Source organism: Haliotis asinina, chromosome 5, assembly GCF_037392515.1.
Source record: "Haliotis asinina isolate JCU_RB_2024 chromosome 5, JCU_Hal_asi_v2, whole genome shotgun sequence".
Classification (NCBI taxonomy): Eukaryota; Metazoa; Mollusca; class Gastropoda; order Lepetellida; family Haliotidae; genus Haliotis; species Haliotis asinina.
The window spans coordinates 78065566-78087111 of NC_090284.1; the positions used below are offsets into that span (position 1 = coordinate 78065566).

The window sequence follows — 21546 nt, forward strand, 5'->3', positions numbered from 1 at the left end:
TATTATTATTATTATTATTGTTGTTGTTGTTGTTGTTGTTGTTGTTATTATTATTACTACTACATCTTCTGACCTCTTGAAGACTAAAATGAAAATAAATTTAATGAACATAACATCATACATATAATGTTTTCATTATATTTACAACATTACATTGCAAGATATATATAAAGAACTACAATAATTTATCATTGTTTACTAGATGATATATATCATCATTTCATATATTTGAGAACAGGGAAAATACCCAGGGAAAATATTTCTCTTCCAGCTCATCTCAAAGTATCAATTACGAAATTGTTTGTGTGGCTATTTTGACTAGGGTCAATGTGGCCATTTTGACCTGTTCCCTGCACATCTATGTATTCGGTCTCTGTGGAAGTAACGCATTTTTATGATAATTTTAGGTTAATTTAACCCTTTAAGGGAAACAAAATTTCAAAAGCTTAGAAATATGATCAGTTGTTTCTTTGCAGAACATCGACAGGTGCACCCCCTGTATCGTTAAAGGGTGGCTGATCGCTTAATCTTATTATCTTGAGAAGAAATATTTTTTAGCTGCTTTTATTTAAGATGGGAATTCAAAGCCATGGTGTATTTGCTGTGACGCACAACCAACCAGGACCAGCAAGTGATGACGACGATGATGATGATTTGGAGATTTTACGTGCGCTTTGCAACATATGTCACGCTGGAGTGACGTCCCTTCCCCCAGCAGATGGCGCTGCTAGCCTTCAACCCGGCAGGTTTGAAAAGTGGTTCGAACAACTTCGTTATATTTGTTTTTATATTGATATCATCATGGCAAACATTAGTCTTGAAATCGACGATTACTTTATGCATTTAGAAGAAAAACGACTTAACAGTTTCCAGAACTGGCCATATGAAGCAGAGCACGAATGTACTGCTGCAAAGGTAAACAGAAGTCAAACCTCTTCTGACCAAGACTCGACCCAGGCGATTGTTGTTTTGAACTGATTTTGTCTCACACGGGAATTGGAAGTTCTGATTTTCAGACCATGGCCTCAGTTTTGTAGTATGCCGCCTCTAAATACTTTATTGAATGTGTGTTTCAAATGTATATTACGGTAAACTGACCCACAGTCAAAGATCAAGTTTGTGTGGATTAATTCCAGTGGTTCATAATCATTATGAATCACTAGATTTAATCCACACAAAGATGTTGTGATAATAAGAAAATAGCGTGTCACGTGGATTACTTACTTAAACAAAGTGAAGTTTTAATAATCCTGACTATACTAAGATTGAATTGTTTTGGCACATTAGACTTGACACTTAGACAATGAGTCGAATGACGTTACTGCTGACAGGCCTTGAAGCTGATGGGATGATTTAGCCAGAAAAGTGAATACCCAGAAAGGCTGGACCAAATGTGTATTACGTATCCAAAGTGAACTTAGCTCTCGTGTAGTTTTCAGTTCAGAAGTTGATCAATTTTGTTATTACTTATGTAAGAATTGCTATGGACCTAGATGCTTGAATAAGAGAAATATGCCCCGAAATACTGGTCATCTTGTTGACCTAAATGTGCACTGAGAACACACAATTTTCCATATCTTGTTAGAATTCAACCCAGACAATAACAGCATCTGTTGTGTATTGTGTGTCAAGAAACAGTATTTCCTTTAAAGCAATACATTTCCATGTTAACATGCTTATATTAATGTTCCTAAATTTTCCAAATTGTGTGTACTGGCTAGGTAATATTTTATGCCATATTTTAGTGATACTTACAAAATTACTCCCTCATTCTTTAAATTGTTGTGCTTAATTAGCTATTGACAAATGTGTTGCGACTGTTCACTGCTGTCAATCCTGTTTCAATATATAAGATGGCAGAAGGGAATTGCAACAGTATAAATAGATGTATTCTCACAACTAACAGTAACAGTTATTGTCATTCTGAATTTTTCATGCAATTTGTGAAATGATATATATTTATGTCATACAATATGATGGAATACTTGATTGTGTGACTCTTTGAGTGTTCCCTTTACAGTAAGCGGATAGGGAATAAAAGTTGCAACAATTAATGAGTTACAATGCTTTTATAAGGTTCAAAACTTTATCCTTAATTCTGAATTTCTCTTATGTTCTTTACCGGGAAGAAGCCTCTTTTAATGTCCTTTCTTTTGTCAAAATACCATGGGGACAGAATAATGGAACTGTAGTTGATTGTACCTGCGCACGTGTGATACTGATGTATTTGTGATAATTGGTCACTAGCCATTAGGCCTTTTATTGATAAACTCAATGAAACATGGGTGATGTTCCTTGTTGTAGTTGGCTGCTGCTGGGTGGTATCATATCCCCACTGACCAGGAACCAGATGCTGTCCGCTGCTTTGTCTGCCTCAAAGAACTGGATGGCTGGGAGCCTAATGATGATCCATGGTAACAGATTATGCTGCTTGACTTTGTTTATGTCCCTGCTCAGCCAGCAGTGAAGGGAAACATCAGTGCATGCTAACATCCCATAATGTCATTGGAGCCCTGTCTCACCAAAACATGGTGCTTGTTGTTATGTTGCCTTGTGCTTGGTGCTACCCTGCCTGCCTGTCACTTTTGGCATTGTGGAAGTATCTGAGGGTGTTGATATCACTGCACACTGGTATTGGGTACAGCTGAGAGTAGTATGATCTGTAGTGGAAAGCCATGACTCTAGTTGTCTTCCTACTGCTTGTGGTTGTGTACCCGTGACTATGTTAGTGTTACACAACTTAAAACACAATTGGCAGCATGTCAAAGTTAGATCACTATCAACCTATCTGGAGCTGCCATACACTCAGGGCATAGCACTGTTCCCAGACACTTGAGATATCACACATTCCAGAAACATTAAGCAGCATGTTGGGTTCACTCTGTGTCGATCTGTCCAGGATTGCCTTACAGGGTATATCACCGGCCCTGGGCACCAAATGCAAAAGGTACATCATGTACCTGGTGACACATACCATACAGACATCTTCATGACCATACTTGTCAAGCACACTGGACTGGTTTACAGTGCTTTATACTAATGCTTGCTCCAAACATTCACTGTACTAACAGTAATCTTGATAAGTAATTACACACTCCTTGTTGATGGAAGAAGTGAAATGTTTTGAGTGCCCTGTTAAATGTTTTGTTTCACGTCAGGAAGGAACATATGAAGCACTCTCCCCAGTGCCCGTTTCTCAAGTTGCCCAAGACATCTGGTAAGATGACAGTGGAACAGTTGCTAAACCTGGAGATAAAGAGATGGTCACTGAAAATGGTAAGAAGCTAATGATTCCATTTCTCAGCTACAGTAGAGAGTATTTGAATGTATATATGGTTGTCGTTGGTTGATGTTTGATATAACTGCTTTGCTGACCACAACAGAATTGTTATCGTTCCATACAATTCAACACTTGAGACACTGTTACGTGTGGATTCTCAAGATGGAACTTGAAAGCTACTAATCCATAAGATAAATTTTTTACTTACCTTACCATAGGTCTATAGCATAGTACCTCAAGCTTCGCTTAATAGGAGATCTGACGGAGTTGAATTGATTTCAATCTTGAATGGCTACCTCGCAATCTACGACTGTCAGGATACGGAAGTATCTGGATCTCTCCACGACTCCACAAAAAACTTCACTTTTACTTAAAGCGTCGTTTGATCTAGACATTTTTTTTCAGATCTAATAAAGTTTCTACGTATTTCACCTTTACTCTTGTTCCTTTCAGTGATTTTGAGTGTGGTATGTATACTTTTCAATCTTTGTGTCGATTTTAACATATATTTTACGTTTTTGTACACTTGTCAGCTACCTTGTGTGAGGCACATCATCATATTTCCCTTTTTTCTCTTGGCTCATGCTACCTCCATAATTTTATACAGATGTGGTTTCTGTTGGTGGACCTTTTCTACAGATATTTATGTCCACTAGGGTTAGATTTGTGTTACTTAGTGTTGCTTTTAGGCTTTTTGTTTGCTGTGCCTTCTTCAAAGTGACAGTGCTTTCACTTGTCTATTGCAAACATTTGTAGCACGATGTGTGGAACAGTCCATTTCTTATTAAGGGGTGTTTTCTCTTTCACCCTTTTCATCAGTTTATTTCGACTTTTTACAGCCGTTGTGCATGACTCCTCAATTTTGTGAAGTTTGCAGAGGTTTGAAGTTGGGCAAGGACCCGCACACGTTTTCCCCGAACAGTTGATTGTGCCCGGAAGTTAAGATGTGCTTGGCTGTTATAAGAAAAAGGAAGACTCTGAAGTAAAGGAAGATGTTGCGGTCTCCAGCTTCTTCATCATGATCCAGACTGATGCCACAGATGTCGACACCGATGCCAAGTTCAGCGCTGATGCCGACGCCCATGCCGCTTTCGACTCCAATTTTTTGGAGCGCCGGGATTGTGTCTAGTGACAGGAGAAGAACATGTCGTTCAGGCATTGGGAGATCACTTTCGAGGAGCCAGCGGAGTAGCTCATCTAGCGCTTGTCGACGTCGACACTCACCATCTGGATCGCAGGGGCAGGTCTCTCCACTGCAGACGCAGGGATAGGCGGTCTAGGTTGCGATTGATGTTCCCACGGGCCAGACAGTCGACACGTAGTATGCAGACGTCGGAACGCAAGTCAACCGTTTCATCTATTGCTGATGAGGAACAATGCTTTTTTCCGGATTATGAGAAAGACCTTACGCAGTTAGTGGAAGATGAAGGGTTGTACCTGCCATTATCAGCAGTGTATGATTGCATAGCAGATAGGCTTCCAGATTGCCCCTCCATGGCATCGGGAATAGACAGTGACGGAGCTATTAAAGTCCACCCAGAGTTGATGATACCACCTCATCCTATGGAGGCGGATGCTATTTCGTCATTGAACGAGGACTTTGCTAAATTATCCCTGAACGCCACAATCAGGGTACCCAAGGCTAAGAAGCCGGAATACAAGGTTCACAGTTTGGATTTCGCGGAGTCAGGGGCAGTGTTAGACGAAGCCATCAAGAGGCTGTCCACTTCCACGTCTTACAAGGTTCCGAATTCTAGACTACAGGCTATTGATACTGAATTGTGGCGCATCTTGAAACCGGTATCAGTGCTGTTGTCAGTTTCGTCAGCAGCTGTGGTGGATTTAACGGAACATAATGAATCAAGGCTGGAGCGTTTGTCGTCGCTTTTTGTGTGGCGAAGCAAGGTGTTGCATGACTTTTTAGGACATGTGAGGACAGCATTGGCTATGACGACGGTGGTCCGCAGAATAGGATTCTTGGATGCCTGCTCTTGGCAGGAGGAATTTAAGCAGAAGTTGATCAGAACACCTTTCTCTTCACAAGTGCTCTTCGGGAATGCCATCCCAGAGATATACAAGGAGCATGCCGATCTAAGAAATATAGAGGTGTTATTGTCGGCATTTGAAGCACTCTAACCTGCCTTTTGTGGCAGATTGGGGACACAAGATAGAGGCAAGAAATGCTACATTAAAGAAGAGACTCTGTCAGGTCGACTTACACCAGAGGTCGCAGCCAGAGATTCAAGTGAGCGTCGTAAGCCAGCAGATACAATCAGAGATGCCCCCATCACACCTGGCAGAGGGAGGGGGAAGCACCCCTACTCAAGGTGTTGAGGGCGTCACCTGTCACGACTGGGACCTCCTGCCCCTATCCATGCCAGTGTTCCGTACACCAGTTGGCAGGTCCTCTCTCCGGTCTTCCTCATTCCCAAGAAGGATTCCAACAAACTGTGGATGATCCACAACATTGCGGCGTTCAACAAGCGGTACCTGATGGAGTCGCCTCATTTAACGATGGTGTCCTTAGAGCCGCTACGCCTCAAGTTGTCTCCGGGTACATGACTGTGCAGTCTCGCTATACAAGATGCTTATCTACATGTCTAGCCGGCTCACAGAAAATTCCTGAGGTTTGTATTCGAGGGTTGGGGATTGTCGGAACCATTACTCCTCAGAGAGTGGCAGTCATTGTTGGGCCTTCTGACGTCAGCACAAGATTTAACACACAAAGGACGCCTAATGTTATGACCGTTGCATAGGTTCCTTCTCCCATACGTACAGACAGACGATGTGAAGACGCACCTGCTGCTTCCAGTACATCTGCACCAATACCTGTGCTGGTCTGCGGAGTTTGTTTAAGCAAGTTTGTGCAGGACCATGAATTATTCGTTGATGCATCACGCCAGGGCTGGGGTGCACATCTAAGCGATCTAACTCCCTCGGGGCTTTGGTCAGACGCAGAAGCAAGCTAGCACATCAACAATCTGGAGCTGGAAGCTGTGATTCGGGCTGTAAGTTGTTGGACGTCGCTACTAGGCCACCACGCAAGAGTGGTGTGGTTGATCTTGAGACAATGGACAACCAGATCCAAATCCTTACTGGATCAGATGTTTCACCTAGCCAGCATTTTAGACGCAAACAACATCGAGGCAAGAGCTCCCCACATTCCAGGTTGCAGAAATGTATTAGCCGATGCATTTTGACCCCCTCTCTCACCCCGAGATATTTCGACTCATATGCCAAGATCACGGATGTCCGCTGATAGACCTGTTTGCCACGCAGTTCCACACTCAACTTCCAGTATATGTGTAACCAATACCACACCCAGCAACTTGGGCAACCGACACTCTATCGATCTCTTGGGAAGGACTAGACGCGTACGCCTTCTCACCACCAGTGCTAGTACCAGCGGTAGTGGCAAAACTCAAGCTCAGAGTGAAGATCCATCTGCCGGAATGCAGGAAGAAGCCCATTCCAGAGTTCGATCAGTTGCTGCGCCATCCCCACAGTCGCGGCAGGGTATGGTTTCGTCTATGCGCCTGGACCACCTACTGAGGTTGATGGCCAAAGGTTGCTCGTCTCAAGTGGCAAGGATCATTGCCAGGGCGCATAGATCTTCCACCCAATCACTGTGCGATGTCAAGTGGGCTACTTTTGAAAACTTCTGTGCTCAGAAGTCGCAAGACTCGCTATCAGCATCGCCCAAGTTCCTGGCGGAGTTTTTGCGTTACTTACGTTGCTCGAGGAAACTCAGAGGGAGTACTATTGGGACGTATTTGTTGGCCTTGAATACGGTGTTGGCTGTTAGAAGTGATAGGAAGGTCTCTAAAATTCCCAAAATGATCGCTTTGTTGAAGGCGTTTAAGCTGGAGGACCAGAAGGTGAAGTTCTGACCACCAGAGTGGGACCTGAATGTGGTACTTCAACACTTGAAGGGGTCGCCCTTACGAGCCACTGGACAGGACATCATTTGATCATCTAACCAGGAAAACAGTGTTTTTGCTGGCATTAGCGACAGCAGCGAGAGTGAGCGAAATTCACATGCTGGATGTGACTAGGGTCCATTTTGAACAGACCAGACAGGGTGCAGCACACCTGGGCCTCCTTTGGGATTTCCTTGCAAAGAACCAGCTGCCAGGTCAACCAGACAGGTTATTCACCATCCTGCCTCTGTCGACCATCATCGGCCCAGAGGATAGAGAGGAGCAGTTATTGTGTCCGTTTCGGGCTCTTAGATTGTATATCACAAAGTCCACTCCTCGTCAAGGAACCAGAAAGAGATTGTTCCTGCCTTTTTCTACCACAGCGAAAGGGGAAGTCACCAGGAAGACTATAGCTTTATGGCTGAGGCAGATCATCTTGGTGGCTTATCATGCACAGAATCTTCCTCACCCGTCGGCTAACAACCCACATGAGATTTGGGCGTTGGCCTCAACAATGGCCTTACACAGGAATTGCTCTGTTCCGGACATTATGGCTGGATGCTTCTGGCGATCTTCAACAGTTTATGCTAGTCATTATCTGCGGGACTTAGCAGTGGAAGATGTGGAAGGGCTGCAGTCTTTTGGACCATTAGTAGTTGCACAGCAACTTGCTCGTCCTGCCACCCTTTAAGGTATGATGTTACTTGCCATGTTCTATAGGGGTCTTGTACTTATGAATTTAGATACCGTACCCCTCTGGTGGTGAGTACGTGACCTACTACTCTGATTCTGGTTCCAGTGTCCTTTACAAGAGTTTGATGCAGCAGACTGGCTTTCAAGAGAATCAGTAGTGATCCGGCTGCCCCGAAGCATATGTGGGATTTGGTTAATACGCTTACGGTCCTCTTGAATCGTTCACCACTATCGAGTCTGTTGTATCCATATGCTATAGACCTATGGTAAGGTAAGTAACAAATTTGTTAAAATCTAAATATTTTAGATATTTAAATACTTACCTTACCATAGGGCGGTAAGGCCATCCCAACGCTGGAAGTTCCTCACCACTATGGACTCTTCGGACCGAGAAGTAAAAGTGAAGTTTTTCGTGGAGTCTGTGCGCATGCGCAGTGGGGAGATCCAGATACTTCCGTACCCTGACAGTCATAGATTGCAAGGTACCCAATCTACCTCTGAAATCTATTCAACTACGTCGGATTTCTTATTAAGCGAAGCTTGAGGTACTATGCTATAGACCTATGGTAAGTTAAGTTTTTAAATATCTAAAATATTTGATTTTAACAACTCTGAAACCAAGACTTGTACAGTCTAAATTAAACTGTAACTTATTAAGATAAATTTTGACTTACCTTTTAACGAACTTAACATGAAATCCCCTTGTAACCAACTAAACGTAAAATTCCCTTTGTAACGAAATGAGAAATAAACTATTAAATTATGTACCTTAGGTTAGGTTAGGTAGTGGAGCATGCCTCTGGCGTCGTGGCCCTTGCATGTACCCTCTCGTTTCTCCTCTTGATTATATTGATGAATTGAGCCCATTCATTATTTCTGTTTTCAAGGGCTTCTTTAAGATTGTTGTTGGCTGTTGACCTGATTTCATCATATTCGGGGCATCTGAATAAGATGTGCTCAAGATCTTCCTCTTCTTGATTACAAAATGTGCAAATGGGGTCAGTTGCCAGATGATATTTGGCTAGATAGCTCTGACAGGGAAAGTGGTTCAGTCGGATTCTAGAGATGGTTACTTGATCCGTTCTTTTGATATTTTTGTAGAAAATTCTGTTGGGTTTTTCCTGCAGTTCAAAGTACTTTCGACCTTTGCTGTTATTGAGCCAGATATTTGACCATTTATCACTAGAGGTTTCCTTCACTCTGCATTTCAAACTAGGTAGAGATGACATAGGTTTTAGCAGAGGGCCACACTCAGATGCTTGCTTGGCAAGTTCGTCAGCCTTTTCGTTCCCAATAATCCCTACATGGCTTGGGATCCATTGTAGGCAGATGACAGTTTTCAGGGTTTGTAGCAGACTGTTGATGGCTTTGGTTTGATGGTAGTACTCAGTAGGTTTGTATGACAACAGAGTGTGCAGGGATGATAAAGAGTCCGTCAGGATGGTGTAAGGACCGGAGTTGGAAAGATCTTTAATTTCCAGCAAGGCTCTTTCTATTGCTGTAAGTTCTGCACTGAGGATTGAGCAGGGGGTGAGTGGAATGATGACACTACTCTCATCGTCTTGGAGATATATGCCTGCCCCAGCTTTTCCATTGTTTGGATCCAGGGAGCCGTCAGTGTAGATCTTTCTGTATTCTGAATATTTAGTCTGGATTAACTCCAAGGCTAGCATCTTCAACTTGACTGGGTTTTCTGACTTATTGGCTTGTTCTGGAATTGATGTTACTATGGTTGGAGGTTTCCATTGCCATGGTGGTATATCATTCATGATTGCTGTTGGAGAGAAGTTGGGGTCTGACCTAGAAGGGAGATAGATGTTTCTTTCCTTGAGTAGCCTGCTGGATCTTGCATAGAAGGAGTTCTTTGCTTTGTTTTTCTTGAGATGCCCTGGAGAATCTTTTGGAAGGAAGTGATTTTTAATCCTTCTGTTCAGGATAACTGATTCCGAATGGATCTGAAGTGGAGGGATGTTTGCTTCTATCTCAAGTGACCCAACTGGCGTGGTTTTCAGAGCACCAACTATGAGACGGAGAGCACAATTTTGTAAGGTTGAAAGTCTTTTCATTCTCGTTGGGCAGCATGATGACCAGATTTCCATGGCATATGACATCTTACTCCTGATATATGTCAGATAGAATGTTCTTAGGGTGGTAAAATCGGCCCCCCAAGCTTTTGATGAAATGACCTTCATGAGGTTCAGCCTCTTTAGACAGTCATGATGTAACCGGTCAATATGGGCATTCCATGTGAGTTTAGGGTCGAGTGTTAGCCCTAGTATTTTCGGATTTTTGTTGTAGCCTATTGACCGACCAGAGATTTGTATACCAAGTTTGTCAAGTGGCAATACATGTTTTCGTTTTCTGGTGATGACTGTGTATTCTGTCTTATCTTGGGATATCTTTAATTTCCACTTGGTTGCCCAATTGTTTATTGCTTCCATACATTCATTGGCATGCGTCACAATGTGGTTGAGATCTTTGTGAGTGATATATATGGAGCCATCATCAGCATATGTGACTTGTCCCAGTGGCTTTGAAACTACAGATGGTAGATCCTGCATCATGATGTTAAAAAGGATTGGGCTGATTATTGAACCCTGGGGTGTTCCAGTGTTGATGCTGATTAAGTCTGAATACTCATTACCTACTTTGGTTTGGATGTGTCTTTCGCTGAGGAAGCTTCTGATGAATTTAAGAAGTCTGCCACTTATTCCCAGTTCAGCTGCCTTTAAGGTGACTCCATCCCACCACACCTTATCAAATGCACCTTCTAGATCGATCAGGATTATAACCGTGTATTCATTCCTGCTTAATCCTTGATGACATTGTTCAGTTAGCTGCATGAGTGCATCTATGGTACCTGATTTTGGGCGGAAGCCACACTGAGATTTGTGAAAGATCTTTTCTGTCTCCAATTTCCATGTTAATCGTCTGGTGATCATCTTTTCCATGAGTTTACCTAGGCAGGAGGTGAGGGCAATAGGACGGTATGATTTAATGGCTAGTTTATCTTTGTTTGGTTTTAGAAGAGGAATTATTTGGCTAGTCTTCCATGCTGATGGATAAGTGCCAGAGTCCCAAATCTCATTAAACAGATTGAGTATGATGTCTTTTGCATTTGGTGGTAGGTCCATCAGCATCTGGTTGTGAATTTTATCAGGACCAGCAGCTTTTAGTGTCAGTTCTTTTATGGCAAGGTCCATTTCATGTCTCGTGAAAGGTTGGTCCTCCTCAGCCTCAGAAGAATACAGCAAATCTAGGTTGTCAGCAATATGTTGTTCACTATCAGAAAAGGTACTTTTGTTGAAATCCGTGTCAATGGAGGAACACTTGTTGGCATAGTGATTTCCAAATAACTGCGCCTTTTCTTTCGTGTCAGTGATCATTACACCATCATGGAATAGGGCTGGTTGACTTGAGTTGGTGTTGCCGTTGATTGCTTTTATTTTCCTCCAGATAGTATGGGAAGGAGTGTCTCTTGTAAGAGTTGAGATGAAATTTCTCCAACTAGTGGTTTTGGCGATCTTGATATCCCTCTTTACTTTGGCTTCTAGACATTTGTATGCTATTTTGTCCCTCAAGTTGCGGGTGCGTTTCCAAGTTCTTCTGGCTCTTCTTCTAGCCTTTCTGTCCTTGCTTATACTTTCATTCCACCAAGGTGCAGGTGGTCTCTTGTGAAGTTTGGTTGAAGGATAAGTTTCTTCTGCCACATCAACAATACACTTGGTAATTGATTCCACCTTCTGTTCAACAGATGAGTGTGTTATGATGGCTTGTGTTTCCTCAATCTGGTGTGCTAGTAGAGATGTGAATCCTTCTCTGTTAGCTTTTTTGATGTTGAATCTCACTTCTTTGGTGGTGTTTTGTGGGGAACCGGGAAGTTCTATCTCTGTGATGATTGGGAAGTGATCGCTGCCGAGAGTATCATCCACGGTTTTCCATGACTTTATTTGAGGGGCAAATACCTTAAACTGAATATGAAACTGTTGTCTATTTAGATACTGTCAAATTGTCAATGGGCAACTTTCTCCAACTTTGTTTCCATTTTCTTTTTAATTGTTTCTAACACTTGGGGAAAGCAACCCATCAACACCCTTTCACTCCCTGACGATCCAAATATTTCAGTCGGACCTTGCACAAAATCTTGTGCAGCATGAAAAACTATGACCTGGCCATGAAGCGGATGCGTTTGTGCTATCAAACCGAAAACGTCCGAAAATATCACAAACTCTTCAGAACACGCCTCCTCCATGATAGACCTATGTCTATCATTAAAACTGGCCAAATGGGAGAAACATGAGTAAAACATGAGTATGCACAAATTCAGCATTCAACTCCATTCAAGAGGGCAGACTTTTGTGATAGGTCTTCTCAAGACAGTAGAGCCAACCTGAACATCAAGAATGCGCACGTGACCATACTTTCAGGCTCTTTAGCTTGCTACCTAGAGGCCAAACACCATGAGGAGTATCCGGGGATACTACTGTAGGTCTCTGGATGGTGTGAACCATTTCTTTCTGATGTTGAGAAATGGGAGCCACTATCTTATCCATCGTTTCCACACGTGTCTAATGAGTTCTTGAACTTGTCTCCATCGCTTCTTAGGGCTGAAGGAGGTTGAGTCTAACTCTGGCACAAATTCCCACCTACCTGACTATGTAGGAAATGATTGGTGTTAGTGGAACATCATCCTGTGGATGTGCACTTTGATAGGTCAAGGGTCTAGAATTCATAAGGGCTTCCACTCATGTGAAGGCTGTCATGAGCTCCTCATCACTAACATCCCCTGAACTCAAAATGGCATAAATAGCTCTTTTGGCCAACTTCACTAAGGACTCAAAGACCTCGCCAAAGTATGGTGCGTTTCGGGGATTGAACAACCAGTTGACACTTTTGTTTGCCAAAGTTATTTTAACCACACCTGAATCTGGACCAGCAATAAGTTGTTTCAGCTCCTTTGCAGCACCAACGAAGTTAGTTCTGTTGTCCGAGATTATTTCCTTCGGCATACCACGTCTGTGAGTCATGCGGAACAAGGCATTCGGAAATGAATCCGTGTCTAACCCAAAAGCCAGTCCTAAATGTACTGCTTGAGTTGATAGACATGTGAAAAGGCAGAGATAACGTTTTTGTCTGCTTTTACCTCGACCACGTACCGTCTAAAACAGACCTGCATAATCCACTCCAGTTGTCACAAATGCTTTCACTGAACACCGCACCCTCACTTTAGGGAGATCTGCCATTATTTGATGTGCTGGTTTGGTTTTGTCTTCTACACCATGCACACTATCTTAGAAGTATAACAGGATGTCTGGCATCAAATGACGATACATCTACAAACCTAAGTCTGCCTCCTGCTCTCATTAGCCCATTGTCATCTACAAAAGGCTGTAAGCCTACCAATTTACTGTTTGCTGACAATTTTGATTTTCTCATCAGTGAAGAATAGTCATCAGGAAATTCTTCTCTTTGACTTCTTACCAGTATTGTTGTCTCTGCATCCTCAATATCTTCCGCATCCAGTTCACCCTTTTTTCTCAGAGAACGAGGAACTCTAGCATTAAGAAACCTATAGATCTAAGCATACTCTCTGCAAAGTCTCTTCCAGCTAGAAAATCTGTTTGGCTCTAATCTAGCAATCTTTGATTGAGATGTAGTAAACATGGATAAGTTTGCACAAGAAGGCTTTTTTAGGTCTGATTTCTCACTTTTGTCAAAAGTAACGGTCTGCTTTGGCCACTCATCTTCATCATGAGTCAGAAAGTCTGGTCTACGTAACCATTTGTCAGTGGAAAGGGTTTCAATATCTGCACCTCTGCTAAGAATGTCTGCAGCAGTATGTTTGGAAGGGACGTATTTCCACTGACTGATGTTTGTATTTTTCTGTATGTATGCAATCCTGTTTGCTACAAATGGTTTAAAACACCTGCTTTGTGTTCTAATCCACCAAAGAACGTTCTGGCTGTCAGTCCACATTGTTACACATTGTAAAGGTACCTCTAGTGATTTTGTTACTGCAAGAATCAGTCTGACCCAAGAACAGCAGCTAGAAGTTCCAGCCGCTGCATACTAACTGCCTTGAGAGGGGCTACACGACACTTTGAAGCTACCAGATGACTAGTCCTTTGAATATCCTCTTGAACAGTGACTGAGAAAACTATAGCTCCAAACGCTACTTCCGAAGCATCTACAAATGTGTGCAGCTTCATCTTTGAAGTATCTAAGTTGATATTAAGTTTTCTTGGAACTCCAAGCAAGCACAAACTTTCAACCTCATGGTACCAAGCCCATGCCTTCTGTTCAAGCTCTTGACTAATAGTGTCATCCCAGTTGACACCCGATAGCCATATATCTTACAAGAGACCTCTAGTCCTAATGATGAATGGACCTAAGAACCCAAGACTATCAAACAGCCTAGCAGTTTCTTTCAAGAAATTCCTCTTAGTCATCTTGATGAACATGAATGAGAATCTAAACTCATCTGAATCAACACTCCACAGTAAAACCCAATGTCTTTATAGCTGGCAATTCACTCATTTGAATGTTAATCTCCTTCAATCTATCTTCTTCAAGTATTTCTTGGAGAACTGGTACAGAATTAGAGACCCACTTATGTGCATGCATTCCTGCACTACTCCACAGCTGTTGCAGCAGTTTGTAGAGCTCTATAGCTCTGCTGTTTGTCTCTGCAGAATCAATGTTGTCATCCATATAGGTTGACTTTTCTATTGTAGCTGCAGCTACTGGAAGTTCTTTCTCAAGTGATTTTGCATGTTCTTTAGTGATATACTGGGCTAAAAAGGGAGAACAGTTTAGTCCAAATACAACCTTTGAGAACTCAAACAGATCTGGCTTTTTGTTTTGATTCCCCTGAACAAGTTCAGTTTGGATGCACATCTCGGCAACATCACAAATGATTGGTACAGGGTGTTTCCGTAACCTCAGTAAGATCTCAAACAGATCACTTTTCTGTATTGACAAGACGACTGTATGCCATATCATCATTGTTTTGCAGATTATCATGACTCTCCTTCCATGGAGTGCCAACCTGATATCTGTCCTCTTTGTACACAAGGGATTGTTTTACGGTGTTAACTGCAACATCCTCATCAACAGTTCTAAATGTTGTTGAGTCCAAAATGCTTTCAGATTCCACAAATAAATGAATAACAGATTCAAGATTCGCATCTGTTTCTACTTCTGTATTCCTGATGAAGAACGAACCTGCAACGTGTTGCATACCTGGTATCTGACACACACAGATCCATCCTAAAGGTGTCAACCTTGCCACTGGCTCTCTCGGACCCCCACGGATTTCTTTGAGAGAAGAATGCAGTTCTATATAGTCCATATCTATCAGGATGTCAACTATTGGCCGCGTACTTACCTCTTGAAATTGAAATATTCGTCAAATGTGACCATTGTTTGGCATGTTTACACCAATCAATAACGTCCATTCTACCTGTTACTTTGGTAGTTGTCAAAGTTGTAATGGTCACATCTACTGAACCATCCATACTCTCCAGACCAGCATCAATTAGCATACTGTCAAACGTTTATTGTTCAGGACATTGCCCGACACTTGTTGTGTATTACCTTGGACACCAAGTTCATATGCGATATCCTCATTGATATAAGTATTCTTAGGAACGACAGATATTGTCCTCAAAGCAAGATAATGTGCTATTTGTTTAGAAGTTGACAAGGTGGTTGTCTCTGATCTACCTTTGTAAGGCCTCTGTGTGGTTGTATCATTAACCTCTGAAATACCACTGTCAGTCGTATCATTCCTGGCCACTTTGCTGTTGTCATGAAGTAGCCTATTATGATTTGCTTTACAGCCATCAAGCCCGCATTTCACAATTCTACCGCATGATTTACCCAGATGACCGATGTCAAGGCAGCGAAAGCATAAACCTAACTGTTTAGCCCTGTCCCACCTTTCAGGTAGACCAAGTGATTTGAAGTGTGCACATCCCCAAGTGTCATAATCTGTTCCATTGCAAACATGACATTTCCTCGCCTTGGCTGTGTTGTGTGTTTTTGTGAATTTTCCTTTCTTGTAACTATCTCTCTTATCTGTTGTCTTGGATCTATTAACTGTTCCACTTTTTTGTCTCTGTCACTATTTTCTGTAACTCTGCTTCTTGTAGTACCTATTCCCTAAGTGTCTCAACTGACTCTTGTCTTTGGGTCTCAAAACTCCATCTGTGAAACTGCGCTATCATAGCCTCATTCATTTTTTGAACCAGTATTGAATACAAACACCCACTCCCCAGCTCCTCGATCTTATCAGATTCCCTCAAACTGACCACAGCCACACCAAGCATGTCAGCGAACTTGTCCAAATCTTTAGCACTACCTGGTCTTATTGGCCTGAAATTATATATTTCCTCCAGTTTCAGCGCTATCTTATGTCGTTTGCTGCCATACTTTCTATCCAGTTTGTCTAAAGCTACATCATAGGCTGAAGCACTGTGACCTAACTTAGCCACAAGTTGTGCTGCTTCACAAGAAAGATACTGTTTAAGCTGCAGAAGCTTATACTCATTAGTAGCTGGTGCTTTATCAACGCATGCCATAAAAGCGGCTTTCCAGCCTTCCTATTCTCTGGTGTCACCATGAAATACTGGAACTGATACTCACTTCAATTGTTTCCAAGTGTCTTCAAGTGTTACCTAGATGGTTTAACTCACGAGGAATGAACACCTCCGTTGTCAAGTGGAAGTTGTGAAAGTTTATTTACCACATTTGTCTTTTGTGGAACACATCCTATGCTATGTGAATCAACTTTGTCCCCTTGACCAATGCCTGAACCATGTTGTGAACCTTTACAGTGCTCTTGCAAATGTCTTGTATCAGAATGATATTGTAATGTATTGACCATTTGTGCTTGTCATAAGCTATGTATTGCTATAAGCGACATAAACATCCGGGCACTTCCGGTTCAGCCATAACTTCCTGTCATGTCGTATCTTACATGGTGTCAGAAGTGAACACGGAAATCCGAAAAAATCAGACAACCATCCGTCCATCCGTAAATCAGAAAGTGACTTTATTGGTCTGTGGTAGCAGAAAATGGCCAATTTGAACTTTGATCACCCGCATATAGACTGGGACAGCCCAGATTTGTATCAGGAATTCCGGAGGTTCAGAAACCATGTGAGTTTCGTGTTTGATGGTCCATTAGCGAAGATTGATGATAAAGGGAAAGCAGGCTGGTTAGGAACATGGATAGGAGAACAGGGGAGAGACATTTATAAAACGTTGCCATGGGAAGACGGTGAGAAAACTGACCCAGTGAAATTTTTGGAAAGATTTGAAATGTACATCAGGCCACGTAAAAACAAACGTATTGCCAGACATAGACTTAAACAGAGAAAGCAAACTAGTGAAGAATCATTTGACAACTTTGTTAAAGACTTGAGGTTGATGCTGCTAGACTGTGATTATACGGATTCAGATGACATGTTGATTGATTGCATCATTAGTGGCACACATGAGAAAAAGTTGCAAGAGAAACTGTTAGATCGAGGTGAAGGTCTCACTTTAGCCAAAGCCCTGGAAGTTGGCCAGCAATTTGAACTTTCCAGACAACAAATTAAAATTGTGCGTGATGAAGACACACAAGTTTTCGCACTTGGTAGTCATAAAAGCATAAAAGCAAAAAGTTCAGGAAACCCAAGGGTGCTAGTCAACAAAGTCAACCTGATCGTAGTAGCAAACAGGATAAAAGGAAGAGTAACAGAGGCAATGCCCCTAAATCTTCACAGAATACAGGAAAATGTGGGTCATGTGGTAAAGACAGTAATCACACCTGGAATAATGGAAAGTGTCCAGCAATAGGAACAACATGCTCCTACTGCAAGAAACCGAACCACTGGTTAGCGGTGTGCAGGCGACGGCTACGTTTGAACACACTTGACATACTTTCAGAGGATGAAGGTACAGAACTGTCAGAGTCGGAAATTCTGACCATTCACTCAACTGTAGTTGTAAACACAGTTTCCGACGAAGACGACAAGTGGCTAGACAGGTGGTCAGGACATTGTTGTCAAAATTGACTCAGGTGCAAAGTGTAATGCAATTACACTTGACGAGTACCGGAACATTTCACATTCAGGAGAACTAAGACGTTCCAACAAAATACTGAAATCATTCACAAATGATCTGATCAAACCAGTGGCAGTAGCGGACCTGACGTTTCAAGTCGGACAATCAGGTAAACCGGTGACAAAAACATTTGAAATTGTTGACATTGAACAGGAAAATGTCATCAGTGGTGCAACAGCTGAGGAACTTGGACTGATAATGCGCATGTCAGCTGTTAAATCTGTCAAAGCTGAAAAACCACCACCAGAATTTGATGAGTTTCCAGAGCTCATCCGGACAACTGGTACCCTACCAGGTACTTACAGTATCAAGTTGCAACCTGGCGCACAAGGTGTTGTACATGCAGCACGTCGACAACCCGCATCCCTGAAATCACAGATGATTCAGAAATTGGAACAGATGGAGAAAGATGGGTATATACAGAAGGTTGAACAACCGACTGAGTGGGTCAGTTCTATGGTAGCCTCCGTTAGAAATAACAAGCTGAGGATATGCATAGATCCAAAAGACCTCAACAAGGTCATACGTCGTGAACACCATCCAATGAAAACCATAGAAGAAGTGGTGTCGGACATACCAGATGCCAAAGTGTTTTCTGTTCTGGACGCTAAAAGTGGTTTCCTACAGATAGAACTGGACGAGAAATCGTCGCTACTTACCACGTTTAACACACCCATAGGGAGATACAAGTGGCTTCGTCTTCCGTTTGGTTTATGCTGCGCACCTGAAATTTTTCAGCGCATAATGGACGAGATGCTGGAAAACATCCCTGGTGCAGCCGCAATCATGGAGGATATACTTGTCAGTGGTAGGGATGTAAATGAACATGATGAAGTGTTGCACAAGGTAGTTGAAAGAGCAACCAGCTACAATCTGAAACTAAACACGCAGAAATGCATGTTCCGCAAATCTGAAGTCCCATACGTCGGACATCTGCTGACATCAGACGGTCTGAAGCCAGACCCCAACAAAGTGAAGGCAGTGAAAGATATGCCAGCATATCAAACGCTTCCTAGGCTTTGTTACCTACCTCTCCAAGTTTATACCAAACTTAAGTGAGATTGACGCCCCACTCCGACAACTCCTGAAATCCGAAGCTCAGTTTGCATGGCAACCCGCTCAGCAGGAGGCGTTTGCCAAGCTCAAAGAACTCTGTAGCACTCCTCCTGTGCTGAAATACTTCGATGTGAATAAGCCGGTAGAAATTCACTGTGATGCTAGTCAAAACGGACTCGGGGCAACTCTCATCCAAGACGACAGACCTGTGGCATACTCGTCGAGAGCCTTGACTGAAGTGGAGAAGCGCTATGTGCAAATCAAAAAAGAAATGTTGTCAATAGTCCATGCCTGCAAGAAATTTCATTGCTACATCTTTGGCAAGGAAGTTGTAGTGTATAATGACCACAAGCCACTTGAAGACATCTTCAAAAAGCCATTGTTATCTGCGCCGATGCGACTCCAGAGAATGCTACTGAGCATTCAGTGGTACGACATCAGGTGTGTCTACAGAAGAGGTATTGACATGAAACTTCCAGATACACTGTCAAGAGCGTATCTTCCTGAAAATACTCCAGACATAGACAGTCTAGAGCATGTGAGCATGGTTGACTTCCTGTCTGTCACAGATGACAGATACACTGAACTACAGCACCGCACAGAGACTGAGCTGTGAGAACTGAAATCCACAATCCTTCAGGGCTGGCCTGATACAAGAAAGGAAACTGTTCCTTCAGTTAGATCCTTTTGGGACTCCAGAAGCCAACTCGCAATCACAGATGGCATCATCTTCAAAGGAATGAAGATCGTAGTGCCTCCATCGCTCCAGCGCAGAATGCTGAAACTGATTCACGAGTCTCACTTAGGAGTCGTCAAATGCAAACAACGTGCCAGAGAAGTACTCTACTGGCCGTCTATGAACTCTGACATCGAAGAAGAGGTCAAGAGTCGCTCTAAGTGTGCCGAGTTCCAAAACAAGCTTCCAAAGGAACCAATGAAATCTTCAAACACACCTGATCTTCCATACATGGTAGTCGGCTCCGATCTGTTCGAATTCAACTCTAAACACTACCTGCTGACAGTCGACTATTACTCCAAGTTCATTGAAGTAGATGAACTGAGAGACTTGCGCTCTCGAACAACCATAGAGGTGCTAAAAGCTCAGTTTCGAAGACACGGCATACCCAAAATTCTTCGGAGCGACAATGGGCCCCAGTACGCCTCTGAGGAATTTGCAAAGTTCTGCTCTGAGTACAACATCACTCATGAAACATCTAGTCCTCACCTGCCCCGCTCAAATGTATATACATTGCTGCAGAACCTCTAGCACTGCCTCATTAGCACAGGCTCATTTTGATTACTCATTTCTATGTGGAAATATCCTTTACAAAGTTTGATTGCATATTTATTTATATGTATACTTTTGTCATGGTAGACTATGTGCATACCTTCCACTTTGTCCCAGAGGTCAGTGTAATTGTTGTACCACTCTGATTTTGCAGCGCAAAATCTTAGATGCCAGAATAGAGGAATACAAGATCCAAGCTGATGCGGTCCGGGATGCCATGAAGAACCTGGTGGATAGCTGATGTAAATGCACCACTGTGAAAAACAAGACACACAAGACATTATGCCCTTGACATCACTGAAATCTTTGCTACTTTGTTTCACATACCTTCTGTTATCAGTTCTCTTGAAGCAACCCTTCTCTTTCACAATGAATTTTATCAACATCTTCATGACACAAACATAGCAATGTCATTACTCTTGTTTGCAGCCTCATTGAAATCAAATCTTAGTTGTTACCATTAAACATATTTCTGATGACATCCCATGACAGGTCACAGTTTCATCAACTTAACTGACAACGAAATAACTAACAAAAACCAGAAAGCAGATTTATTAAGCTTTATGACACACATTTTCAAACTAGGGCCTTCCTTGGATGCTAAACTTTGAAAGTATCAATCCCAAAAATGATTGTTGAAACTGTGTGGCTGTAATTGGCTGTTGAAATGTTATGCTGATACAGTTAGATGATGGTTTTGACAAAATCATCTGTACATGTCATTCAGAATATCCTGTGATAGCAGTGTCAGGATTACAGGATTGAAAACAGCACCTTCCTGATTTACTTAGAAACACTCTAAACGGTCAGTTGAGAGATCATACTGATTTGACCTGTACTGGAATGTTGTCATTTCTTTGATTAACATTTGCAGTAACCAAAATGTGATCATTTTGATGATATGGAAAAAGAGCACATGGGCCTATGCAAAATGTGTCTGACAGGACACTCCTTCGTGTGTGCAGGGTGTAGCTGACAGAACACACTTTGATGTGAGGAATGTGGCTGAGTGAACACACCTGGGTGTGTGCAACATGTGGCTGACAGAACATACCTGGGTGTGTGCAATACATGGCTGGCAAACTATTTATCATTCATAAACTTAGCAAGAACTTCTATGCATTGTTTAACTTGTTTTCCAATGTATATAATAAAAGTCATACACAATAAATCATGAGTTTTTGTCAATCCTAGCT

At 42.4% G+C, this 21546-nt stretch overlaps 1 protein-coding gene across 1 annotated transcript; it reads left to right on the plus strand.

The window, feature by feature from the left end:
- Nucleotides 1–699: 699 nt before the first annotated feature.
- Nucleotides 700–21521, plus strand: LOC137285345 (baculoviral IAP repeat-containing protein 5.2-like). Its single transcript, XM_067817717.1, has 4 exons — nucleotides 700–915; nucleotides 2305–2414; nucleotides 3159–3276; nucleotides 20505–21521. The coding sequence occupies exons 1-4, from the start codon at nucleotides 802–804 to the stop codon at nucleotides 20589–20591; spliced, it is 429 nt and encodes a 142-aa protein (XP_067673818.1). The 5' UTR covers nucleotides 700–801; the 3' UTR covers nucleotides 20592–21521.
- Nucleotides 21522–21546: the final 25 nt, after the last annotated feature.

Bases quoted from the DNA above. Each gene is read 5' to 3' on its own strand.
- LOC137285345 (XM_067817717.1), top strand. From the start codon at position 802: ATGGCAAACATTAGTCTTGAAATCGACGATTACTTTATGCATTTAGAA. The intron at 2,415-3,158 runs GTAACAGATTAT...GTTTCACGTCAG, and splicing joins GAGCCTAATGATGATCCATG to GAAGGAACATATGAAGCACT. The intron at 3,277-20,504 runs GTAAGAAGCTAA...CTGATTTTGCAG, and splicing joins AGAGATGGTCACTGAAAATG to CGCAAAATCTTAGATGCCAG.